Source organism: Colletes latitarsis, chromosome 10 (genome assembly GCF_051014445.1).
Source record: "Colletes latitarsis isolate SP2378_abdomen chromosome 10, iyColLati1, whole genome shotgun sequence".
Classification (NCBI taxonomy): Eukaryota; Metazoa; Arthropoda; class Insecta; order Hymenoptera; family Colletidae; genus Colletes; species Colletes latitarsis.
The window spans coordinates 10,119,183-10,146,973 of NC_135143.1; the positions used below are offsets into that span (position 1 = coordinate 10,119,183).

At 39.5% G+C, this 27,791-nt stretch overlaps 1 protein-coding gene across 1 annotated transcript in view; it reads left to right on the top strand.

The window, feature by feature from the left end:
• LOC143346439 (fibrillin-2) overlaps positions 1-27,791 on the top strand; it is a 40,520-nt gene that overhangs the window by 4,567 nt on the left and 8,162 nt on the right. The window contains exons 3-28 of the mRNA XM_076774526.1: positions 12,249-12,331; positions 12,874-12,981; positions 13,089-13,223; positions 13,594-13,696; positions 13,771-13,955; positions 16,096-16,344; positions 16,687-16,842; positions 17,125-17,409; positions 17,670-17,792; positions 17,912-18,160; positions 18,617-18,736; positions 18,909-19,124; positions 19,472-19,671; positions 19,849-20,029; positions 20,234-20,539; positions 20,834-21,175; positions 21,316-21,441; positions 22,422-22,755; positions 23,109-23,275; positions 23,415-23,743; positions 25,039-25,465; positions 25,749-26,102; positions 26,469-26,582; positions 26,655-26,813; positions 26,939-27,153; positions 27,322-27,679. Coding sequence (XP_076630641.1) covers positions 12,249-12,331; positions 12,874-12,981; positions 13,089-13,223; positions 13,594-13,696; positions 13,771-13,955; positions 16,096-16,344; positions 16,687-16,842; positions 17,125-17,409; positions 17,670-17,792; positions 17,912-18,160; positions 18,617-18,736; positions 18,909-19,124; positions 19,472-19,671; positions 19,849-20,029; positions 20,234-20,539; positions 20,834-21,175; positions 21,316-21,441; positions 22,422-22,755; positions 23,109-23,275; positions 23,415-23,743; positions 25,039-25,465; positions 25,749-26,102; positions 26,469-26,582; positions 26,655-26,813; positions 26,939-27,153; positions 27,322-27,679 — 5,624 coding nt within the window. The remainder of the gene's footprint in view (positions 1-12,248; positions 12,332-12,873; positions 12,982-13,088; positions 13,224-13,593; positions 13,697-13,770; positions 13,956-16,095; positions 16,345-16,686; positions 16,843-17,124; positions 17,410-17,669; positions 17,793-17,911; positions 18,161-18,616; positions 18,737-18,908; positions 19,125-19,471; positions 19,672-19,848; positions 20,030-20,233; positions 20,540-20,833; positions 21,176-21,315; positions 21,442-22,421; positions 22,756-23,108; positions 23,276-23,414; positions 23,744-25,038; positions 25,466-25,748; positions 26,103-26,468; positions 26,583-26,654; positions 26,814-26,938; positions 27,154-27,321; positions 27,680-27,791) is intronic.

Below are 27,791 nucleotides of genomic sequence, written 5' to 3' on the forward strand. Positions count from 1 at the left end.
AGCTGTTTTCAGCTCATTTCTATTTTTACTTGCCAGAAGGGGACAGGAGCGTAGTGAAATCGTTTCAACAAGGAACTTTCTGCTCTAGTTTCTTTTTTCATTCGAATGACGTAATGCCGTGGGTCTTGGACCAGCATAATGTTTATCACGTGTCCGGCGTTACGCTCTATACGATGTTGAGCATACCATTTTACGCTGTTAAAAAATCGTCTTCGATTCATTCTACTTATTACACATAAATTGGTCCGCAATCAATTTAAGTTTCGTTATTTTATAAACTACTGGTGAATTGTATTAACACCGTAAGGCGTCAATTTTTACTATAATAGGTTTAGAATCGTGAAACTGTAAACTTGTTACGATAGCATACTCGAATGATCGTGAAACATGTGTCAAAATATTAACGTAACTGAGTATCAAAGACGTAATAATGTACTAAACACTTTCGACATATTGATTAATGTAAATATTAACACATGATAATATTAAGACGGTAGAGTTTCGAAACTGTAGCGTTCTAAATTTAGCATTCATGGTGATTTCAATGCGCTGCAGTGTGCACGCAGCGAACCCATTACAGCATCGTACGTACGCGAAAAATTCTCAAACATAGTAACATTATGGAAACGATTTCTATTAATTCTTTGATCCGATTGAACTAAAACTTCACCTCGAGATCAAGGAAAGTACAAAGATCACGGTTGTCTAAAAAAGCCGAATCTAAAGAAAGCTAGCAAAATACGATACGATGATAATGGCGACTACAACGCGATAAAATTATTACGCGGCCTTATCAATCGCGAGCGTTCGATTTTAATGCAAAAATAGCTGCAATTGTGCAGTGGGAATATCCGCGAGTAATTGTTAATTTTAGAACTGTACAGGGTACAGCGGAAACGAGCGTCGTGCAGTAAAAACTCGTCTCGATCTTGAAACTTAAAATCAGATTTATTTTTATCGAACGCACAAACATATAAATGAAATAAAATCGTTAGATAATTTATGTTATCGGATTCTTTGTCCTCCGTACTCGAGTCTATTCATCTTGGAGACTGTACAAACGATTAATCGTGGTATGAGGCAGGATCTGATGTATCAGGGATTCTCAATGGGAGCCATATGGCCCCCTAGTGGACTACGCTGTATTTCTTAGGGGCCACGAAAGATGTAAAAACACGAGAAGTGTTCTACAACATGTGAGTGGGGCACGAAAAATATAAGAATACTATTTATAGGGTGATACCGAAGTATTCCTATCCACGCTACTTTGGTCACGTATTCTACTAAGATTAAAAAAGGGTCATATAAGCTCCCCTTTTCCGAGATGCAACGCGTTTTGTTCCACATAACACACGCAAAATTACTAGCAACGTCGACATTGTTTTCCGTTAGAAGTAAATAATATATATTCAAAGGTAATACAATTAAAAAATGAAGCCGACGGTCGCAATACTGGATTATTTATAAGATAATTGGGCAAAAGGAGATACTATTGGGTAGACTATGTTGTTTTATTCGTAAAATAAAAATTAAACACACGTGGTTAGTCTGTGCTATTATTCAAGTAACGAAACAGTAAAATAAAGTAAAATAAATGTTTGAGAAGGACTTTTGTCCTTCAGCTGTTGCAATAAACGATCGAAGACTTAAAGCGGATTATTAACCGCATCGTCAGCATGAAACGCATAATTCGGACATAAATTACTCCAGTGTACAATTTACGTTCGACCAGTGCACGGTTCTAGGGTTAATTCGAAACCGCTTTGGCCGTGGCGAGGTTCTCCACGGCACCGCCATCAACAGACGAGAACGACGCGATCGCGACGAGGCTCATCGGGCGGGTTTTCTTCCGGATTACCTCGCGGATCGTGGCTAATTACGCGCGACGGGATGCACGGGGGATTAAGGTCCATTTTCACATGACACGATGTCGCGATTTTTCACCCTTCGCGGAAGGCGATCTGCACCAGAGGCGTCCCAAGTAGCTTGAAAATACAATCTGAGCTAAACTGTGAACTAAGCTCGAATAAAGATAATCATTCGAGCAAACTCGATTATGTACTTAATTATAATATTACACTGTATAATAAAGTTTGCTTGGATAGCTTGGACGAAAAATTTAAAGAATATTTAATTTTGTTTAAATACCTTTTAAATTCGCTAGCAAGTTATCTATAATTTAATGATCGATTTAAGTAATAATTGTTTCTGTTAGATTTTGATCGCGGTTTCGTTACTACAAGATGCAGATAATGAATTTCAGTTTTCACGATGACAAATGGTCATTCAATGTCGCGGGATTAATAGTTGCGGCTTCGTGTCGCGTGAAAACGGACCCTAATCGCGACTCCTCGAAGGTCAGCCGAGAAGTGGCTAAATCGCGCTGACGAAACGTTTCTCAAAGCCTTCGTTCCCAGGCGAACCTGGAAATCGTTTCCGCTTTAAAATACGCGCGCCATGGTCAATTGGACGTAATGGATGGATAATAATAGGTCATCATCCGTTTGGATTCGCGTTACGGTGGGCTGTGAAAATTGTTTCAATCCAGGGAAAATGACGACGTTGCACGAAACCTCGCTTATGTCGCGCGAAATAAAACGATGAATCGAAACGCGAGAGTCTAACGTAACACGCGAGATAACCCAATTAGGTGTTATCGCGGTTCCTCGACGCGACGGAACGACGCTCTTCGGATTAGGCAGATCTGACGAGATCTGCGACTTCGCAAAATTGCTCTGTAGCTGGGACGGATCGATCTCGTGCTTCATTCTCACAGTGGGCCATCTTTCAAGTTTAGCGATTCGAATGTGCATAGATTTCTTCGATATTTCGTTCTGATTTAAGTAAAAGAAAAGTAATAAATTTCTGTACTGTTTTTTATTATTTATATTTCAAACGAATCTTGCGTATTCCTCCACGGAAAGTACGCTCGAAAGGGCCATCGAGGAAATCGAAAGGAAAAATCCAAGTCGAACGGGGGTCGATCGTAAAATTGGCGGTAAATTTGAAGTCCCAAACGAAGGTTACATTCGTTTCGTTGAACGTCGTGAACCTCGGGGGACTGCGCGAAACCGCCGACTGGATTGACGTTATCGCCTCTGCTAATACACCGTATTAAGTGAAATCACAAGCTCGTCGTACTCGGATTTTACTTATTTCACGTATCGAGATCCACCGGCTGCGAAGGCCTGGAGAGATCCGCGCGGTGCCACTATCGCGTGCAACGAGCTGCCAAGAATCTTTTACCGTAACAAACTAGTTCCCTTGGTCCCAGTTATACGATACCCTCAGTAATGTTGAATATTTTTCCGCGAGAGTGGCTAATACCGTCAGTTGGTGGCTTTGTATAATAAACCGTCATTGGCTCTCATTTGCGCCAGCATTCCCGTCCACATTTCGATACCTTCTTTTTTTTTAACGCATTCCTTTCGCTGAACGAACGAAGGGGAAGCGTTTCTAAGTACCAAGAAAACGCTTTACTTTCGGACGTATGATCCGTATTTAACATTCCTTCCGTTCTTTTTACGGATCCTGGAATGTCACGCTTCTTTCTTGGGTACGTTATTAACGGAACGAGAGAAATGGGAGAGAAGGCTGAACAAGAGTTCTCCCACCCCAACTATCGTCTCCAATTTATGAAGCTGTACGAAGGACAATACTTTACAAACCGTAGCTTGAGTAGTATTTAAACTGTTAAAGAGCTACGAACGAAACATCGTCCAGCAAATTGGCGTCATTTGGCCATCATAGCGTAATAATCGACCCTGAGATAGAAGGCCACCGAAAATCGAGCGAATCTCCGTGTCTCGGCGCGTCACGCCCAAGCAACCTTTTCATTAATAAAAACGCGTTACCTTGTATCTTGTCACGGTTAATTAGTCGCACGTTTCGCGTGACATCGACTAACCGTTGATACTCAATCGGGCCATTAACGCAGTCACATCGATTATCATTCTCATCTCGTTTCTCTATCGAACTAGATTACACTATAATAATGCGTTATCAAAGACTATTATTCGCTCCTTATATTTTTATAATTTTACTTTTAACTTTCTTCAATTTTACTTTCTATTTTTAGAAATTTTTCGTTAATCGTAAATGCACCTTGTAGAGAGGCACGGTCAACGAAACGCTCGCGATCGTAGAAAAATCTTGACGGCGATCGAGATGAGGTCGACTAGACCGGAGGCGTGTAATCGCTAGATAACTCGTGCCCTACAATCGATGAACTTTGTCGTTTATCGGTTGTACTTGTTCGAACGCGACGATAATAAATGTTCTGGAGCGAATTAATAAAAGCCGGGCGAGTAACGCGCGACGCTTCGACAAACTGTTTAAAGGTTGCCCCGTCTCCCGGGGCGTTTAATCTGCATTTAATGGATTCAGACGCAACGGAGTTCAAGCGTTAATGGGCGATCTCTGCGCTGGTGTACGCGCGTACGTGTGATTCGCATCGTGTAAGTCCGTAGCCTGAGATTTGTCATCGTTACCGAGAGTTGGAGTAGAAAAGAATTTTTGTAGTTAAACCTGCTACTAACTTCTCCTCTGTGTATCTCTTTTTGCAATAATCAATTAGCAACTCGTGGTTTCGCGATAACTGTACATCGGCATCATCGTCCTTCGTTTATGTGCACCATCGAACGACACGAACGAAATTCGTCTACGATGCAACGGAGAAATTTGTTAAAATTGTTTATTCAAAATTAGACAGATCTACTTTGTAATATTTTAGTGTTTTCCTACTTTTTATTACAGAAAATTAAATATTCGTTGATCGCGAGAAGTAGAAGTATGTTTGTTTACGATCTAAATGAAATTCGGGGCAAAATGTTTTTGGTTTTGACATATTTGATACGGGAACCAAGTAGATCGTGTAGAATAGTTTTTTAGATCAATGCATTTCTCCCACTTTCCTGACCACAGATAGAAAAATAATGTTTTTCCTTTTAGAGATATTTATAAATCTTGCTGTCCCCTGCTTTTTTTTAAACAAGATTACTGAATGTAATCTATGAAACGAAGAACGCTGTGCAAAAATATTTTGTCGAGTAAAACGTTGATTGGTCACCAGAAAGAAGAAAGGTTTTCAAACGTTATCTTTCAGAAGTTGTTCCTCTTACACCGATTCGTGTTTTTTTCCTGACGCTGTGTGTCATTGCTGGTTACGGAGATATAGTTTTTTTATCGTCGTATGCTATAGAGGTAATTAATTAACGCCTTAAGACGCTATTTCAGTAACAAAAACCAGATAAATATATTATTCACTTTTTAATGGAGACATCATTACTACATTTAACCGTGAGAAAGTTTCAAACAATGTTATCGTGATATTGTTCTTTATACAACATGAAAGATAATTCGATAGTAATTTCTAAGGATGAAAGAAATTATTGGTTGTAAAAATGTGCTAACTTTAGCTGAAGATTGTATAAAATGAAAATTGCTATTTTGAGAAAGTTTGAAAGATTTCAAAATTGTGAGGAAAAATTTGAAAAGAGGTTGATCGAAGAGAGTGTTAACAAAATATATATTACAGTAAAAATCAGTAGGAACAATGAGGAATGCGAAAGCAATCTAATGGGTGGCTCACTTTCTTATCATCTCTCTGCCCACCGGTGGATTAACAACCTTCACTGTCAGCTTCATTGCTTCAGCTTTGCTTCCTGTACACTCGTGGCAGAATATTTCTGCCAACTGCTTTATCGCGTAAAATGTTACATGCGAATACCGAATTGTGAAAGACTCGCTGATACACCAGACAACGAGAAAGAAACTAAACTTTCTGTCGATGAATTAACGTGTTCGGTATCCGTGTAAAAAAACCCTTAATTATACCTCATTTATTCATTAAAACACTCTTTCGCCAAATTGAATCGCTGTATATTAATTTCTGTCGAAGAATATATTGGCCATAATTTAATTTACAGGCAGACGTGCTCTGAAAATGACGATGAGTTGCAAAAATTGAATGCTCGGAGGGTTTGAGACAACGATCGATTTGGATTACGAATTTGCAAATCATAATATTTCTTAATGAAATTTTTTAGACGAAGTTACATGAAATGTGGACTCGTGACAAATTTTATTCCTAATTATTCCTTTCGTTATCATGCTTTTATTTTGTTTCATCGTTGCATGCCCACAGTACGTTCGGGGTTGAATAACTTTCGAACGGCGAACGATATCATTCTTATTGAAACGCAATTTTATTAGGTCGAATTTAGATTTCGTCGAATTCGAACCGCTGACCCCATTCCGCGAATCGATCCTAATTGGCGAACAATTGCGCGATTTCAAGTGAAACGTGCCGGTATGCAATGAAGATGCCACTTTTCCTCCCTCCAGTTCCTCTTTCACTTCCTCCCGCGTGCGTTACGTAAACCCCACTTAGTTTAAACTAATCTAAGTGGCGGACTAACCGTGAATAATTATGTAAGTGATGATCCCGCATTAGGCGTGAAATAGGTCCTATCCTATTTTCGACCGGCTGTGCACGCTTGTGAGAAAACCACGCACCCCTTAAAGTCTTCTTCAAACACTGTTCCTGGACCTTCGTAATTCATTATTACAATTAATACGATAGCATAAAAATTACGGAAAGTAACATTTCGTATACATTACATTGATAATTATTTATTTGAAAACAATTTACTTCATTAGTGAAGACGAGTAATCTCGTATCTGATTATTTCTTGTCGTGGAATGTACAATTAATACAATAGCATAAAAATTACGGAAAGTAACATTTCGTACACATTAAATTGATAATTATTTATTTGAAAATAATTTATTTCATTAGTGGAAACGAGTAATCTCGTATGCGATTATTTTTTGTCGTGAAACGCCGGGTCCCGATGGTCGTTTGCTCGATATCTATCCGACTTCCTCCCTTTTTCTAATCGTGCTCTTTTTTCGATAGGAAATACTCGAGTTCTATAAAAAGTACGCCACCTTGCGCGCGAGGATTTCTGAAATTCAACCGTGCATCATCGTATATCGTGCCTGAAGAGGTTAATTCGCGAAACGTTTCGCGATAAGCGCATGCATGAGCTCGGCCGCGCAATAATCCAATAAATTAGAACTGTACAAACCCCGATGCGTGTCTAAACAGCCAGAACGGGCGGGTGTGGGTTTGAAAAGTTCAATTGGAAAGTGCAGTTAATGGATCCGAAACAGCCGCCGGAATGGCTCCTCGAGATGGCGGATTACGGTCCATTAAAATTAAAGACGATCAAAAGGCGACTGCGTTGCGTTTAAGGTCGAGCAAACAGCGCGCCGCGACGCATCGTCGACGAGCGTGCCTACGACACTTGGAAGAAATAAATGCTGAAGATGGAAAAAGCATGAAGAATTAGGTAGAACAAACAGGGACCATTATTTACGACCGTTTAAAATGTCATCGCGAGAGATTAAAGGAGCCTATTGAGGCCAGGCCGGTGTTACGAAACTGACGGGCTTGTATCAACGGTTATGATAGAAATTTATTGTGGTGCTGATTATCCTCTGGCTCTGGATAATTAGGAGAACGATCGAGAAGTTACTTTCGACGTGGAATCGGTGGGACGCTCGTCGTCGACGATAATTGCGACAATTGACGCGCGTTTATTTAGGTCTACTTTCCTTTGTGTCGGATCGTTTCTCGATTTAATTCTCTTCTCGCACGTCGGCGAGGTGTAAAGATTGTCGTTAGCAGACGCGCATCGTCGCGTAAAGATGGTATTAATTGCGTGTACAGAGCCTCTCTGAGAAGCCATTCGCTTTACAGAGTGGCGTTCACCATATTACGAGAAAAAAAAATTCCTTAAATTGCGTAATATTATCGGTAAAAAATGATACAAAGTAACAATTTTGTTACGGTGCAGGTAATTTGGAATAACGGTATTCCAATCACGATTTGCTCTTAAGTTTCGATATATTTCAACCGCGATTGCAACGAACGAATACTAACTGAACAAGTTTTGCAAATTCAAGTTTTTCGATAGAGTTGGAAATTATAGGTTACGGTCCCTTCGCGTACGCAATTGATTTATCCCTATTATTCGCGGCGTTAGAAATTAAATAACGTTAGTAGGTTTTCAGATACCTGGATATTCGAGACGGAAGACAAATATTACGCGTGGCCCTGGATCTGTTAGTTTGGAGTCAACGTTAATGTTTACCTAGCAAATCTTGCCTCGGACGTGACGATATTAATCGTTGGAGCGATCAGCGCAAATTAATTATACGCTAATAAAGTATCGAGTAATTACAGACTGTTCAAACGATTAATAACGTTACGTCGTAGTAGAATTCGCCAGATAAGACTCGCTAATGAGTCCAACTAGCAGATCCGAGGCGACACGCATTAATATTCCTCTTTGTGTAAGAATTATTACTTACTACCACCAAAGATAGTACAAAATTATATTTTCAATTATGTGTTTATATAATTTGAGGAGTTTCTCTTGTAGACTGTTGATCAAATTTCTTTGCGTTTTAAAGAAGTTATAGTATATTATCTATTTTATTCTTTTGCGCAACATGGATGGAAATTTTAAGGGTACATTTACAATATTTAAAGAAAAAAATTGTGACTGCTTAATTTTGTCCTATATAATCATCAGAAATCTCTTTGTATCTCCAAGGGACCTAGCGAAGGATTAAAGCACGTTTCGCGTTAGACAAATGTTTCCAAAGCGATTCGACAACGTAGACGTCGTTACTGATTTCAGCTTGCAGCTAGTTAAGAAAAGGTATTATTAGCGGCAGGTGTTAAAATTACACCCCATCGAAATAATGAACTGATTTCTTAAAAGGCCGTTGATCTACATAGAGATCGCGTCGATGATCTTGGCCAACATCTTTTACGCTCTCGGTTTAATTATTCGCGATAATAAATCTCATTGGGCCCTTCGACTCACGGTGCACTGTAATTTTCCAATTAGCCACGATGATGAAAATCAATCATTGTCGGTCCCGATGGCGACACCTTTCGTTCTCCTTCCTTTTATGCCTTCTTCGCGCGACACTGTACATCGTACGGTAACCGAAGATCGTAAATAAATCGATAATTTATTGTTCGATCGAGGTTGCGTCGATCTCGTAGGTAATTTCTTGCTACGCGATTAACATACTTATTCGTTGTTTACAGTTAACGTAATTGAGGTTATTACGCTGTTGAATGTGGCGGTGAAGAAGCTGGAGACTTCCTCGGGTAGTCGTTCGTTTACGTCAAACATAATAGTAATTATAACAGAACAAAGGATTAGGAATCAAACGAGTACAGAGACCAATCCAATGACATAGTCATCAGTATACATGTCAAATGATTGTAAGCGTAGTGACAATCGCGATGCGTCAAACTGATATCGAAATAAGTTGTCATTGGTATTAGTAAGATATACTTGTTGAGATTTGTTGTACTTTCAATACAATTAGAACCTAAAACACCATTGGAACCTCAAGACGACGAAGATGTTACTATCAAAGATGTCCCACCCTTTGCGTAACTTTTTATGCACAGTGAGATATTTTTTAACCCACCTGAAAAAGTTAAAGTTAATTCTGAAATTTGAATACGTAACGACAGATTTATTGCATTTGAGTTACTCAACACGTAATTCTGTCATTGCGTATTTTGGTACAAGGAAGTTACAAGCTTACCGTCCTCTTACCATCAAAGGAGTTAAAATTAGCGCTGTTTAATAACATGGGACTCATTTTGATATCGTCTTACAAACTATTTTTGTTATCATCGCGTAACGTTTCTTGACAACTTAGATAACTGAACCGATGTGATATATAGGCTGTATGGAATGTAACGTGTATTACACATGTAGGCGTCAGGTTGTGTATGTAAAAAGTAGTTCCACTGCAGTACATTATTCGAGAAGAAGCTAGGAAAGGCAATAGAAGATGACTCTTTCTGCAGCTTGTAGAGAACGTAATACACTTTTTGGTATGTCTTCATTATTTGATACATTAGGGCATAATGCTTATGATGCCCTGTATTGCAGTAATTTTTGCAGTAAAGCAAAACAGAAAGAACCGTACAAGATAAATGATCCACTTACTGCCACCTATACAGTTAGTGCCATTTTTTAAACGTGTACATATACATCTAATCTTTTATATCTATACCTCAATTTAAATTATTTCAAATGATAGACCTCGAATCAAAGTTCGATTGCTCGAGTACGAAGAAACATAAATAGTGGGGATGGTTCTTTCGCATATACCCGGGGCGAAACCTTTGCATATAGCCGAACAATAACGTATTACTACCCTTGTTCCACGTTGCTTGCAAAATTAAATATCGAATTAGTGTTTTTTCAACCAGTATTTAAAAAAAGTTTAAATGCAATCGAAGCTTCTTTCTTCGGTTACCGTAATGATTATGAAAATTATTCCAATAAACGTTTTAGTAAATGTTCTTCGATCGGTGGTTTCTCGCGTTTGCAACGGAATGCGTTTAGATTCCGTCGCGTGAAACGATTTCATCGGGGATTTCGAGATTTTCATCGCCATCGAAGAAAAGAAAGAAGAGGGTCGCGTTTACAAGCGTGTAAATATGTCGGCGCGGCGTTGGCGCCGAGGCGCGTAAGTGGAAGTACTTAGAGGGCTGCCCATAGCAGCTGACGTTAATTACGAGTCCCTCAATGTGAATGGCCGCCTTGTTCCGAGGTGGCACACCGCGTTCTCTTCTCATTCTTTCTTCTTCTTGGTGGTGCTCGAGAGCGGCGCGCGTGGCACGATACCGCGTTACCGACGCCAGCTCAAAAAAAAATCGCGTTTCCGCCTTCTGATAGCGCAGGCGACCTCGTTTACACGTTATCAGCAGAATCGGGAATCTCTGGGCGAAACGTTTGCACTTTGTCTCACGGCGAGCCACTTCGTCGAGGTCGAAACCACCGTACGAATTTTAATTCATACGAAAAACAAATGGGGAATAAATAAGTACGCGGTAAAATTCTTGTTGAGATCCATCCCTTAAAAATTTAGAGTCGACGCACTAAATTCTCTTTCAGTAGATTTTTATTCTTCTTTATGGACAATCGGTCAACCGTGGAACGTCCACAGAGGTTAGACGAAGTATGTACTTGCTTAACGTTCGCAGTTTTTTTTTTTTTTTTAAATTAATGGGCAAACATTAATTTTACTTTCAGATGTATTTTTTTGAAAATAAAATCGCGCTTTTAGACATCCGTTGGATTACGTTGCGTCATTCGTATTTGAATGTCATGTTTTAAGAGATGACACTGTGGTAATTGAAATATTAGCGTCGTACATATATGCATAATGTGACCGTCAACGTATTAATAAAGTTAGAATACGCTTAGGGGGGGGACAAAATCAACTGGTCATTCAGGGCCAGAGAGAGGAAAATTTCGAATAACCAGTAGAACATATATACTTTATCGATAAAAATTATAATCTGAATTATGAAATGAAATTGTATTTCACAATGAATAAATAAAAGCTTATTCGAGTAACTATTTAATCGACATTGTCTATTTCAAATTTCTCGATTAGGTAATTTGTTAAACGATCTAAGATTGCAACGAGTATATTGATACGTTTCAATAATATTAGTAGTATAATGTATATCATAGATTAGCATTCCAACGTTGTCCGGAACGCCGTGTTTCTAGTTCTTAATTGATCAGCTGGCCAATTAAAAACTGTGGTTGATGATCAATGATCCGTGCCACGAGCATGCGTAACCTAAATAGATGACATCTGAAAGGCGCATAGCAGCATCGATGCGCCTTAAGTACCCAGATGTATCTATAGTTAGATAAAAATTAATTGTTCATCCAAGGTCACTTAGAGGTTAATTCTACTATAGCCGCAGTACCGGTCAGATGCCAACAGAATTTTCCATAAGAACACGACTAGCAGTGTCAGAGACCTTTAACAATTCCTTTAAACGCGAATCAAAGTAACTCCGAGCGTTTCGTTATGAAACATTTCGAGCTCCCTACTTCGATACGCAGAGAAATACATTGAAACCGTAGAATAAAATTTTTTTCTATAATCTTTAATTTTCGAGATAACAAAAATTTGTCTGTTCATCGCTCACTATTTCTACTTATATCGATTCCAAATCGTGGCATGTCGATCGTCAGTTTGCAACGACGGAAAATGAAAGGATACAAAGTGATTTAATTACAAATTTTGTCTAAAATCTCATATCGATCGAAATGTCTCCTTGTGTTCCTGTAATGATTCGAACAGAAAGATGACAATGTGTTCGCATAATTTTTCAGGCCGAACGTGTGCAGGTCAAGGTTCAAGAACTACTGTTGCCCCGGTTGGACGAAAAAGCCAGAAACAGGGTATTGCGTAATTCGTAAGTACGAGCTGCGCCCATCTTGTATCAAACCTCAATTATAATTCTCCGTGAGTCTATACTCCTGCAATTGGACGTGATCTCATAAACGCCCGGCTGTCCGTGCTCTCGAGCGAGTGCATTCAATTTTAGCGTATCGACTGCGCTTTTACACGATGATAATAATCACGCAATTGAACAACGGACAAATGGCCGTTCATGGCGACATGACCGATCGGCTCCGCGAGCGAAATTGCTTTAATGGACTGTTACATGCTTCCTGTTGATTGCATTGTCTACTCGGCTCGTAATTCGGTTGCGTATCGATGCACAGTGGGGTTGGGTTCGAAGATTTTACTCGCATTTTTCAACCACGAAAGATGTCGGAATAGAATTCGTAGCGAGAAGTATAAAAATAAATAATCGTTTTCCCGACGATATCCGAGGGAGAGAGCGTGATTTTTTATAAGTCGAAGGGTTTAAGAAATTAAGGCATTTTTAAAATTATTTTTATAGAACAAAATTTGAAATTTTCAGCAAGGAAATAAGTATTAATTTTTTAGCTGTGTGCTCGAGACGATGCGGCCCAACGGGCAGATGCATCAGGCCGAATATTTGTTTGTGCGAGGGTGGCAGCGTGGCCTCATCTTGCAGTAGCAGCCAAACCAAAGGTAAACAAATGTTTTAAAAATTTCTAATTTCAATATTTTAATAATCTTATTTTTTAAAATGTTAATTAAACAATTTTTCTACCTGTATTATTTATTTATTTCGACAGCTTCCATAAACGAAAATGGTAACGCACTGGACAGGATAGAATCTGGCAGATGCAAAGTACCTTGCAAACATGGCAATTGCGTGGACGGTAAATGCCAATGTCGCAGTGGATATCAAGGAGAGTACTGTAACGAACGTGAGTTATCAATTCAAAATTTCTCTACGATCGAGACTTTCGTTCCATTATAAACTTAGTTCCTATTATAAAGTTCCAAAATACGTGTAATAAATCAAACGAAAAAGGCATCCTGGAAGATGGCAAAAATTTAGAAAAATTAATAAATTTCCATTTATAGAAGAACGCATACTGATTTTTCACAAGGTCATCAAATTTTTAAGATTTTCGTAAATTCAAGTCTAGGATCGAATAACCCCAATTATAATAATAATAATGGAAACAAAGTTCTTTAAACGTGTTATAGAAAGTAGTTCATAACTTCACAAATACATGAAATCTAATAGAATAAAAATTTGTATAATTATTCTTTTACTAATTAACTTAACAGCAATCTGTCGAGAACCTTGCTTGAATCAAGGACGCTGCGTGGGTCCAGATAGATGTGCCTGCATTTACGGATACACTGGCAGACATTGCGAATCAGATTACAGGTAAACAATCGAGGCTTCGATTATGTGTATTTAATTTTACTTAATGTTGCTTTTTTCGTCGATTATTTCCTCAGAACCGGTCCGTGTTATACTAAGGTGAGAAACGGACAATGTTTGGCGAACCTTCAAGGTGTGGTTTGCACGAGGCAGTTGTGCTGTGCTACCGTGGGCAAGGGTTGGGGCCACCCTTGCGAGAGATGTCCCGCCAGACTGGACTGCGAGTTGGGACATTTGAAGACCAACCAAGGCCAATGCGTCGGTAAGCGATTAAAACATTGGCCAAAATTTTGAACTATTAGTATCTCGAATTACTCAAGAAACGAATCCTAATTTTACATTTTCATCGTATGTTTTGTCTTCTATCGTATATGTTCAGTACCATATATTTGACTCGTCAACAAAGTTTGACAAGAGACAAAATTCAATCGCTTGTTTCGCACACGTCGATTAGAAGTGAGTCGCGGCAGAACCTGTGAGCTCGTTAGGCTCTTCACGACGAGGGCCGCGAAGAAAGGAGCAGTAAAGACACAGTGTAGGGACTTCCAACGACAGGGATTAAGAATACTTAATATGAAAAAAAATAAAATACAGTTCTTCTCTCACAGTTTTCTCGTACAGATCTCTATAAAATACAGCTCTTCTCTCACAGTTCTCTATTATCGTCTTCACACTCTCAATATTCTCAAGCAACTGAACTCACTTTCTTCCACTCTCACAGATGCATTCTTATTCCCGAAGAACTGTCACGTGGTCCAAACACTCTTTATTTACATCTCACTCGATCCGACTATCACATAACCCAAACATTCTTCATTGACGCCTCACTCGATCCGACTTTCGTACTGCCCACACACCCTTATCTCACACCCCACAATAGTTTTCCACGAGACCAGGAAGATTCATTGCCCGAACTATCCCCAGTCCAGTGGGCCAGTTTATCTTTCATTTTTTTTTCAATCGGATCGGTTCGCCAGATTTAGACCGAGACGAAACAATATACAGGGCGTTCGGCCACCCCTGGGAAAAATTTTAATACAGGATTTTAGAGGCCAAAATAAGACGAAAATCAAGAATACCAATTTGTTGATGGAGGCTTCGTTAAAAAGTTATTAACAATTAAATTCAAAAATTTCAAATCGTTCTGGAAAAATTATTTTCGGTTGCGGGGGTAAATTACAATAATTTTTGGTGAATACACATACTACCGAAATCCTATTCACTTTCGAGAAAAAAATTCGAGTAAGTGCTGAAAGCTTTGGGTGAAAAAAAAGACTTTCGAATCGTCTTGGAAAAATTATTTTTAGTTGCACGTGTCAATTGCAAGCATTTTTGGTCAACAGACATACCCCCGAAATCCTACGCACTTTCTAGAAAAAAATTCAAGAAGGTGTGAAATTAAAAAATGCCAAATCATTCTAAAAAAATTATTTTCAGTTGTGGGGGTTAATTACAATCATTTTTGGTGCATACACATACCCCCGAAATCCTACTCAGTTTCGAGAAAAAAATTCCTTACCGAAAATATAATTTCTGGCCAGAAATGTCTGCCCGAATTTTCATGCGAATCTTTAAAACGTCATAACTTCTGAACGGATTGGACGATTTTAATGTTTAAAAAAGCAAACTACGCGTATTTTGGTGGAGAATATGTACAAATCGCAAAAATATTCGAAAAATTGGTCCTTGACCCCGCAAAATGAGAAAAACCCCATAAAAATGGTCCAATTTTCAAACAGCCATAACTCCTACAATTGTGAATATATTTCAATGAAACTTTTTTCTGAAGTAGAGCTCATGGGTACCTACAAAAAAGTATTAGACAACTTTTCTGTAGGCCGTCAAACAAAATTACTAAAAATGAAAAAGGAATTTTTAAGAAAAATCGACAGGGGGTAATAAGTGCTTAAATTTCTGGCGAAAAAAAAAAATTTCAAATCTTTCTAAAAAAATTATTTCTAGGTTCTGGGGTCAATTACAACCATTTTTGGTTAATACACATACCCCCGAAATCTTACCCACTTTCTGGAAAAAAATTCGAGAAGTTGTGAAATTTTTCGACAAAATTAAAAAATTTCAAATCGTTCTAAAAAAATTATTTTCGGTTGCAGGGGTCAATTACAATCATTTTTGGTGAATAGACATACCCCCGAAATCTTGCGCATTTTCGAGAAAAAAATTCAGTACGGTCGGAACTTTAAACGTTAATAACTGTTTAACAAAGCCTACATCAACAAATTGGTATTCTTGATTTTCGTCTTATTTTGGCCTCTAGAATTCCCCATTCAAATTTTTCCCAGGGGTGGCCGAACACCCTGTATGTTGGGCCAACAAACGAATTTGTAGGCTTAATTTCATCGTATTTTACACAAAGAAGTGTTACATTGCCAAAAACTGTTTAGATATCAACGAGTGCGAGGCAATACCAGGACTGTGCGAGGGCGGAAAATGTGTGAATTCACCTGGTTCGTTCACCTGCGAATGTCCCGACGGTCAAGCCAGGGATCTCGAGACGAACGCGTGCAAAGATCGAGACGAGTGCGAAGAAGAAGGCATTTGTGCCGATGGACGATGTATAAACACGAAAGGTGGTTACTATTGTTTGTGCAATCCAGGATTCATTCAAAGCCAGGATCGAAGATACTGCATCGGTAAGAGCGATGAAATTACTTTTATTTTTAATCGGTGCTCGTAGCAGTGGTTCCCAAACTTTTCAGAAATTAATTAATTCAAAATTAAGTTTGCATATTTTATGTTGATCGATTGCTTCTCTATTCTTGTTGATACATACGATATAAATAAGCCAAAAATAATACAGTTACAGTTTCTACCTACTTTGTAAAACATTTGTTCATATAGAAAATTTGATCCCATGGAATTACTGCTGTATTAAATGAATTTAGAATTAATCAGTTTGTATTTTCAATACATTGATCGACTACAGTTTACCGATTACGCGAGCATGGTTGGTGCTATTGTTAATAAAATTACAGATGGAAGACAAGGGTTGTGTTACACCTCGGTGAATAGGAACGGCCAATGCAAGAATCGATTGGCAATGAGACTAAGCAAAAAAGACTGCTGTTGCGGGAAGAACATGGGTCGAGGCTGGGGTGACGAGTGCTTCATTTGTCCTAATACCGGAAGCGGTACGTAAAACGACAAAAACGATAGTTAAAAAACTGTCAGTTATGCCAGAAGGTATCCTTAAATAAAAAAAAAATCGATTTTTTCAACATTCTAGACTGCGATCGGGTCGTTACCGATACTAATTGTTCAATAATTGTAAGAGGCGTACGTTCTCGGTTTATTTTGTATTGTTTGCATAGAACGTCGTGATTTGTACCAAATTCGAGTGTCCTAAATGATAAGAGGGGACAATGGTGACAGGAACTGTGAGTAACAGGATCCGTGTTATTACTCAATTATAGACGATTACAACAGGCTGTGTTTGCAACAACTGCAGCCGATCACCGCGATAAACGAATGCGTGCTGCGTCCGGACATTTGCGGAAACGGGAAGTGCATCGACACGAAGGACGGATACGAGTGCGAGTGTTATCCAGGGTTCACCAAAAAGGCTGGCAGATGCGAGGACATCGACGAATGCCAGTTGGACTACTGTCAGGGCGGTTCCTGTCGAAATTACGAGGGCAGTTTCACCTGCCACTGTCCGCCAGGATTTGTGGTGTCCGGAGAAGGAAGATACTGCACAGGTAATTTTACCAACAGAATTTCCATTCTATCTAAAATTATCGAGAGAAAAGTATTCGAATAAATTAAGGGGGCTTTCTAGTCCTGAACGCTAAAAAGAGATGTCTTTTTGAAATAATTTTCTCGCACGAAAGCATCCATTTTTAAAAAAGCAGGAGTCCGTGATTTTAACAGTTGTATTTGTCCAAAAGGAAAAATTATATAATAGGAAGATTTCATTGAAAAACAGCCCTCTAAGGATTAAAACATAATTTCTTTGCAGACCATGACGAGTGCCAGGACACAGGGATGTGCAACAATGGCCACTGCATCAACATGAATGGATCATTCAAGTGCAAGTGCAACGATGGTTACGCATTGTCTCCTACCAAGAATACTTGTATCGGTAAGTACTCTAAAATATTCGAGAGTGTAAACCACTATAAAGTGGGTGTGAACGCTACAAAACTGATTTTAAGGGTGAACTGCAGTCTTATCGTAATTAATTGAACTTCTTTCTTGCAGATATTAACGAATGTGCCGACAATCCGAGAATATGTTTGAACGGCAGGTGCGAAAACACCCCTGGATCGTATCATTGCATTTGTCAGTCCGGATTCACGGCCTCGCGGGACAACACGTTTTGCGTGGACATGGACGAATGTTCCACGAGCGGGATGTGCGAGAACGGGAAGTGCGTGAACATGGAGGGCTCCTTCAAGTGTGTCTGCGATTCTGGCTTCCGGATTGGGCCCGATCAGAGTCACTGTATCGGTGTGTGCTTCGACTAATTAGGCCAGTCCCCAGAGCTTTCAGCCCTCGGTTACCTAACGTATTTTGACCACCGTTGTTATTTCACCAAATCCTCTTATTTTAATTTAATTTACGCGTAACTTAACACATTCATGGTTTTTGTGACGATAAAAATTTAACAAACACTGCACAACTAAGCTGTATACGAACGCTCTTAATTTTAATGTTTTGATCGTTTTTAATTTCAACCCTCAATTTAAAGTCTGACATACTTATTACGTAATCGGTGTGATAATTGCATAAAAATATTAGGTGAAATGTTAACTTCGTTCGGTCAAATACCTCTGAACTGAAATATTGCTAATGAATATTAAATAATTTATTATTTTCACTCCACTATGTTGATTAAGAGTTAAATTATCGGCGATACGAATCATTTTTTAGAGTTCTAATATGTGAAAGATAATATTTGATTAGATATCGATGAGTGTCTAAGCGGACCTTGCCAAAATGGCCGTTGCATCAACACGCCTGGTAGCTTCCGGTGCGAGTGTCATCCCGGATTCAATTTGGGACCAGACGGAAGATCTTGCTTAGGTTAGTTTAAATTCTTTCTTTCAACAAACCTGATCGACCGCTGTATCTGAACAGCTTATTGTTCGAGTTGATAATATTCAAATATTAAGCTTGTTTGTTATTGGACCACAGAGTGGGACAAATGGTACGTTGGAATATTCCAAGTAAATTTAAATATTGCGATTGTTATCAGATACAAGAAGAGACTTGTGCTACTCACAGTACAGGGATGGACAGTGCTCGAATCCAGCATCGACTGCTGTAACGAAATCAAGTTGTTGCTGCTGCACCGTGGTCCTGGGACAACCAATGGGTTGGGGAAGTAACTGTCAAGCTTGTCCACTTCCTGGATCGAGTGAATTCGAGGCATTGTGTCCGCATGGCGCTGGAATGACCTACAATGGAGACGGTAACTGAAGAAAGAAGCTTCGTTCAATTGCATTTAAATGTTTTTTTGAAATACTGATTGAAGAACACTAAATCAATATTTCATCTTGCTAGCAGTGTGAAACTATGATAGTAATGTAAAAGTTTCAAAGAAGAAAATTTTCTTTTATATCTAAACAAATTTAATCTATGATATTATTGTGCACGAATGTTTATATAAACGTTATAAATATAAAACATTTTTATAACATCATTTGGATAATCGAAAGTTTAAATAAAATATATTACACTGTGTTCTATAATGTATAATATAATTGTCAGTCCCATAACAGTATTGCGATTAATCTGTAATTTTTTTCGTTCGAACAGATATCAACGAATGTGCACAGAATCCCAACATTTGCGTGAATGGGGGCTGCGAGAATCTTATGGGAACTTATCGTTGCATCTGCGACAGTGGCTACGAAGTAGACGCCACTGGTAAAATCTGCAGCGACATAAACGAGTGCGAATTGGAAGAATCTCTGTGCAGCAGAGGCCAATGTCGTAACACACCTGGTAGCTTCCAGGTAAGTAAATACCTTAAAATGTCTCGATCTCATATTAGAGAGGAAGTAATTCTACCAATTTGTTCAGCTAGTTTACAATGAGAGGACCCTGATACTGTTGAATTAAATAATTCAATTGCTACTGTTATTAAAAATGTTATGAAACAACAGATACACTATTGCATTTTTTTGAAACAGTGCATTTGCCCAAGTGGCATGAGGTACAGTACACAGGATCACATGTGCGAGGACATCGACGAGTGCGAAGAACTTGGCCCGGATATCTGTGTGAACGGGATCTGTTTAAACACCGAAGGCTCCTACGAATGCGAATGCTCCCCTGGATACGTCCTCGATCACACTGGTCACATTTGCATGGGTATAAACACTTACTTAAAAATTAATAAGAATTACATAATAGAATTTATTTGAAAATACGTGAATGTAAACACTTAAAATTGAGAATAAACGCTCAAAAATGTGTGTAAACGCCCCCAAAGAAGTTTTGCGTCGATCCAAGATAAATAAACTGAAACTGCATTAATAATTAGGAGACTAAATATACGATTTGAATGTCTTTTAGATAACAGGAAAGGTTCCTGCTGGACCAAAATGATAGATGGACGGTGCGAGTATAATCTGCCGAGGCTGGCGTTGAAATCAGAGTGTTGTTGCTCTGTAGGGGTTGCGTGGGGTAGTCCTTGCGAAATTTGCGATCATTCTATCTGCGAGTGCTCGAAAGGGTACGCGAAATTCGGCGGAAAGGATTGCGTGGACGTGAACGAATGCGAGTTGAACAGCGGAATATGCAAGGGTGGCGGTACCTGCGTCAACACTGATGGATCTTATCGTTGCGAGTGTCCACCTGGATTGACTTTAGACGCATCACGTAAGTCTTAGAATCCCCCTATTTACCACAGATAAACACAAATTTTCAACTCAACCCACCCTGGTGTTAGATATCGTACAATAGGTGTTGCAAACCGATCGTAGGCCATATTGTTTTAAAGTCACGTGTGATACACATTAACAATAGGATTAAATCAAATTTTTAAAATACAAAAAACGGGTATACGACTTCAAAATCATGTATTCATTTTCTTCGGAAAGTATTACTCCCAATGGGCATCATGATTATCCAAAGATTGAAGTACAAATTTGGTATTTCGTTCGTTTTTGGCAGATTCCACATGCATAGACACGAGACAGGAGACCTGTTTTATGGAGTATCGTCACGGGCAGTGTTCTAATCCCATCGATGGACAGTTTTCAAAGAGTCTTTGCTGCTGCTCAGTTGGTCGTGCGTGGGGTAGCGAACGGTGTGAGTCCTGCCCGAAACCAGGCAGCCACGCGCACAACGAGTTGTGCCCCAGAGGGGATGGTTTCACCGACAAACACGACATCAACGAGTGCGTCGAGTTCCCTGGAATGTGTTTGAACGGAAGGTGCAAGAACACGGTTGGCAGTTACAGTTGCAAGTGTAATCAGGGGTTCGCGTTGGACGAGCATGGAATTAAATGCAACGGTGAGTCATCCAGTGTTTTTCATTACTGTATCCGGAGTAAAATCCACCGATCTTTCGCAAGGAAACCACATACATGGATCGTCAAGTTATTGCTTCGTCATGTGTTTGACACTAGCATGCATTTATTTATTTTTATACAGATATTGACGAGTGCGAGATTATGCACGGGGTGTGTGGAAACGGTACCTGCAGGAACACGCCTGGAAACTTCCAGTGCGACTGTAATCCGGGGTATCGCAGCAGCGATATAATGAAGATTTGCATGGGTGAGTAGAATCGAAATGGAATTTAAAATTCCAATTGTTATTTTTAATTTTTTAATTTATTTTTAAGACACGTTTTGTAGCAGTATTTTACTAAACGAAAATTTCTATTGAAACTCTCAAGGGTTATTTATGAGGGTGTCACATTGGTATAACCCCATAACACTAAACCTATCGACCAGTCTTTCGTTTTCTTTTTTCTTTAAATGCTGGCTAGTAATTATGCAAACATCCTCTATACAAATTTAAATTCATTTTGAATTAAATAAACAATTTATGATCCAGTTTTATCGCACACCAGTCGTATAATCAATAGGAGTTGCTGAAACTTCTTTGGGTAATGTCAAAATAAACATAGAATACAGCATAAATAATAATAGTTGATATAGTCATCGGATAGAGGATAAAATGCCCTTTAAAACGAGCGTTTGAACAAGTCGATAGCTTTATTAGATCCGGAGATATAGCGATTTTAATTTCAAGTGATGCGGTGATTAGTTCTGGAGATACAAGGGTCTGAAGCGTTTGTTTACATCCATTGAGATCAATGTATCTCCAAAACAGAAAGTCGGATCGACATAATTAAAAAATCATTTCAAAGAGGAAACTTTGCCGCTTCTAACAGAGGCTCAATTATAGATGAAGCACTAGTTGTTTCAGAATTGCACGTGTGTAAAGTTTGGCTATTTTTAATACGCGCTGTTAGACTGTTCTGAGGCAGTGAAAACTGAAGATTCTCTCCTTTCATCTTTGTTATAGATTTTCTATTTACATCGGAAGCTAACTAGAATTTGATATGAAATTTTGTCTGGTTCTTTAAAAAATAATATAAATTATTCAATCGGTCATTTGACCGGTCGTGGTAGGTTTAGTGTTAATCAAATGCTGTTGAACGATGAGGATAATTCTGTGACAACTAATGAGGCAGAAATCGTAACAGTTTGCGAGGAAATATTACTACAGTTCGTGGATGTAAATTTCAGACATAAACGAATGCGAGGAGACGCCGGGATTATGCTTAGGAGGTACTTGTCTTAATGCCGAGGGCAGTTTCAAGTGTCAATGTCCACCCGGTCACGAGTTAGGACCTGACAAACAGTCCTGCAAGGATATCGACGAATGCTCGAGAACCAGCGGAATCTGCTCGAATGGCGTCTGTGAGAACATGATGGGCACCTATCAGTGCATATGCGACGATGGTTATCAACAAACAGGATTGAAGTCCCATTGCGAAGATATAAACGAATGCGCGATCTCCTCTGGAGGATGCGAGGACATTTGCATAAACACGCCTGGCAGTTTCTCTTGTTCTTGCAGGTGAAGGTTTAAAATATTATAAAATAATCGAAGTTGAAGTTTTATAAACGTAAAATTTTTTCTGTCCATATTTTAAAAGTTTCTATTTCTTTTATTTCTTATCGTCCTCGTACCACCTCGTGATTCATTTCATTTTTATTATTAGTTCCCCTGAAGTTTAATTTTTTATTTCTATATCGAACGTTCGTGGAAATTACGGGGATTTTGTATTCGAGTTAAATTTAAAAAAATGATCCTCGAAAATTTTTCCTGAGACTTCAGAATTTTTTTTATGGAGAAAACACTCGGAAGAAGTTTAAGAACCAGTGCTATAGAACAGAAAAAAAATAGTTTTCTTACCTTTTCGCCAACAGCACCGGCTACGCGTTGAATCTCGACGGTAGATCCTGCGTGGACGTCGACGAATGCAAAGAGAATCCCCGAATTTGCAACGGCGGTAAATGCAGCAATATTCCTGGCGGTTACGTGTGCACGTGCACCGACGGTCTGCTGCCTGGGAAGGATGGTGCATCCTGTATAGGTAAACAAAGCAAAACATAGTGTTTTAGAAGCAATATACGTGCAATATTTAAGTGCAATCAATTTTATATAATTCTATGGTCTTGTATATTTCTACAGTGGAAAGATTACTGTATTTGTAAAATGTATCTTTGTCTTAGATGTCGACGAATGCACGACGCAACCCCACATTTGCGGGTACGGTGAGTGCTACAACACCATCGGGTCTTTTAACTGTCGCTGCGAGGAAGGATATTCCGTGAAACCGGAAGCTGGTCCCGGTTGCACCGACGACGACGAGTGTCTCCTAAACGCGTACTCCTGCAGCGAGTTCGCGGAGTGTCAGAACACTCAAGGCTCGTATGAGTGCACTTGTCACGAAGGCTTCGTGGGCAACGGGGTTGAGTGTAGAGACATCAACGAGTGTCTTACGAACAACGGAGGTTGTGACTCCAACGCTCAGTGCATCAACACCGAGGGATCGTTCAAGGTAGGATACACAGGATTTTCCCAATAAAACTGTTCATTAGTTTTATTTTGATGTTCGATAACATTATACGAAAAATAAACATCATTTAAACTACTACGAATACGATAAATTCTATTTTCGATGACTCTGGCAAACAAATCAGGCTGCTTTAACCCCTTGCCGACAATGACGAGTCTGACTCTTTATAAGTTCTTGATGTCAAGTTTCATAATCATGAGGCTACTCACTCTTCATCAAGTCTTATACAGGGTGTTCGGCCACTCCTGGGAAAAATTTTAATGGGGGATTCTAGAGGCCAAAATAAGACGAAAATCAAGAATACCAATTTGTTGATCGAGGCTTTGTTAAAAAATTATTAACGTTTAAAGTTCCGCCCATAATGAATTTTTTTCTAGAAAATGCGCAAGATTTCGAGGGTATTCGTAATGACCAAAAATTATTGTAATTGACCCCTGCAACTAAAAATATTTTTTCCAAAACGATTTGGAATTTTTTTTTTCCGTCGAAAAATTTCACACATTCTCGAATTTTTTTCTCGAAAGTGGGTAGAATTCCGGGAGTATGTCTAATGACCAAAAATTATTGTAATTTACCCCTGCAACTAAAAATATTTTTTCCAGAACGTTTTAAAATTTTTTTTTTTCGTCGAAAAATTTAGGCGCCAAATTAGATTTTCGGTAAGGAATTTTTTTCTCGATAGTGCGTAGGATTTCGAGGGTACGTGTAATGACCAAAAATGATTGTAATTGACCCCCGCAACCGAAAATAATTTTTCCAAAACGATTTGATAAATTTTTTTTTCGTCGAAAAACTTCAACACCTTCTCGAATTTTTTTCTCGAAAGTGGATAGGATTTCGGAGGTATGTGTAATGACCAAAAATGATTGTAATTGACCCCCGCAGCTGAAAATAATTTTTTCAGAACGATTTGAAATTGTTGAATTTAATTGTTAATAACTTTTTAACGAAGCCTCCATCAACAAATTTTTATTCTTGATTTTCGTCTTATTTTGGCCTCTAGAATCCCTCATTAAAATTTTTCCCAGGGGTGGCCGAACACCCTGTATATTAAAATCAACACATTTATACATTTACGAGGTATTCATAAAATAAATCTATTCTTTTTCGTGGCCATTGTTTGTACGAATTATTTGAAATTAAATCGTACGTCAAGGGGTTAATCTTACTTGACGAACAATGTGCTAAAGAAACCTCCGTGTATTGACATTTAGAGTGCCCCGACATGAAACTCGATGAAAAGGTCAATTTGTAAGATTGATTTTTGTATATTTCAGTGTGTTTGCGATGCTGGCTTCAGAGGAGATGGTTACGATTGCAAGGATATCGACGAGTGCGCGAACGATAATACCCTTTGCGAGAATGGTCATTGTCTCAACTACCCTGGCTCGTTCCGCTGCGAATGCGAGATGGGCTTCATGCATCCCGACGAAAACAACGACCAAACTTGCGTCGACATAAACGAGTGCGAGATGTTCAGCAATCTGTGCGTGTTTGGCCGCTGCGAGAACATATTCGGGATGTTCCGTTGCGAGTGCAACGACGGATACAAGCTGGACGGTTCTGGCGGGAACTGCACGGACATCGACGAGTGCGAGAATCCGCAATCCTGTCAGTACGGTACTTGCGTAAACACACAGGGTAAATACCTGTGCAAGTGCCCGCCTAATCATGACCTGGTCGAAGCTGGGAACGCTTGCGTCGGTGAGTAATCTTTCGAAAATTGGACCTTTGGGTCTCAAATTGTGAAATGAAGGGACTTGTGGGGTACGATGAAGATCAAACAGTCGATCATTGGCTCAATTTATGTGTGCATGATGGCGTCTGTACCGTGAGTTTGCGAGAAGTTGGGTAGTGAAAGGAACACAGAGAACACAGAGTCGTAAAATATATTCTGATCGAGGGTAGCTCTGAATTGCATTTATTTCACCGTCCACGAGCCTCCATTTACAAATTAATTATAGTTGGTTTCGTCTTTGCGTAACAGATAGACGAGAATCGTTGTGTTTCACCGGTTTCGAGCACGGGACCGGACGACCACAATGCGTCTTCGACATGTCCTCGTCGGTGACGAAGGCGACATGTTGCTGCAGCATCGGCAACGCTTGGGGCAACCACTGCGAGGAGTGTCCCCAAGTTGGGACGAAGGAATTCGAGGAACTGTGCCCCGGTGGGCCTGGATACAGACCTAATCAGATCACCGTGATCCTGGAGGATATCAACGAGTGCGACGAGCACGAGAACATCTGTCAAAACGGCCATTGCACCAACACTTTTGGCAGCTTCATGTGCTCCTGTAACGAGGGCTTCATCTTGGACGATACCAAAACCAGCTGCATTGGTAACGATTTTTCATATTTAGCATTTACGAAGGTTGTGTTCTAAGTTGCCATAAGCAATTCGAGTGTCCAAGATAGCGACAGACAGGAATGATTTTATACTCGAGTTCAAAGTTTCCGGATGGATACCGCGTCTATCTTCAGCAATTTGGTAAATATAGACGCAGCATCCATCCGAAAATCAGGAATGATTTCGTATATTTAGTATTTGTTATATTCTGTCAAGATGAACCAATTAAATAGCAGGATAATATTCGATCAAATTTAAAATCCTACATTATAAACAGAGAAATTGGAACGAAAAATAGTATCGTAGTAGAGATATCATTAATTTTGTAGTATCTATCAGTGCTTTGTATTTTTTTTAGATATCGACGAGTGTTCGTTGCATCCGCACATATGTGGCGTGGGATACTGCATCAACGACCAAGGAAAGTACCACTGCGAGTGTCCAGAAGGGTACATGGCAATGCCAGGAGGAAGTGCGTAAATTTTACTTGAATTTGTAATAAACTGTGTCTCTGAAATTCAATAATGATCATTCGTTTCGCCAGAGGAGTGCGTCGACATGAGAAAGGAATCGTGTTACCTCAGCTACGAGTCGGGTGAATGTTTCAACCCCATGATGCATCCTCAAACGAAGATGTTGTGCTGCTGTTCCATGGGAGCCGCTTGGGGCAGTCCGTGCGAGCAGTGTCCTGCCGAAAGGACTCGTAAGAACAGAGAATATTCATTAATTTTTCGATCGATAGCATTCTTTTCGAACGAACGAAACTTGGGTTTTAAACGATTCAACTAAAATTCTACTGCGTCGAATTGAACGAAAAATTTATTTCAGGCGAGCACGAGGTTCTGTGCGGCATGGTACCTGGCCAGATAATGAACCCTATAACCAATCACACCGAGGAAATCGACGAGTGCTCCCTTATGCCAACTATGTGCACTCACGGTCGTTGCATGAACACACCTGGCAGTTTCGAATGCCAGTGCGATCGGGGGTACGTCTACGACGAGGACTCGCACCAGTGTATCGACGAGAACGAATGTCTACAGGTAAAAAACACAAACAACACAAAGTCCACCTTTTCCAAATTCTAGTTCCTGATTTTTGTAGATACCGATCAGTGGTTGCTATACTTTTTAAATGAGAAAAATTTTTCACCCCAAACGAGTAGTAGGTTCAAAATGATAGAAAATATACTCTAACATTTTTTTTCATAGATTCCAAATCCCTGCAGCGGCAACGCGCAGTGCATAAACAAGCAAGGCTACTTCGAATGCGATTGTCCAGCCGGATACAAACTTGGATTGAGTCAACGAGACTGCGTCGATATCGACGAGTGCTACGAGAGGCCTGGGATTTGCAACAACGGCGCCTGCAACAATTTGCAGGGCAGCTTTCAGTGCGTCTGTCACTCTGGTTTCGCGCTAACGCGGGACAGAGACAATTGCGTGGACATCGACGAGTGTCAGCGGAATCCGAACATTTGCAACAATGGAACGTGCGTGAACACGCGTGGAGGGTACAAGTGTAGCTGTTACGAGGGATTCAAACTCAGTCCTAACAACGATTGCGCTGGTAAGTTATTGAAAATTACAACGAAGGGTCCCACGCCAAATCGATCTTTTCTCTCTCGATCTCTGGGTGATTTTGTTCAAAATTTAATACGATGCAGACCATACGATATATT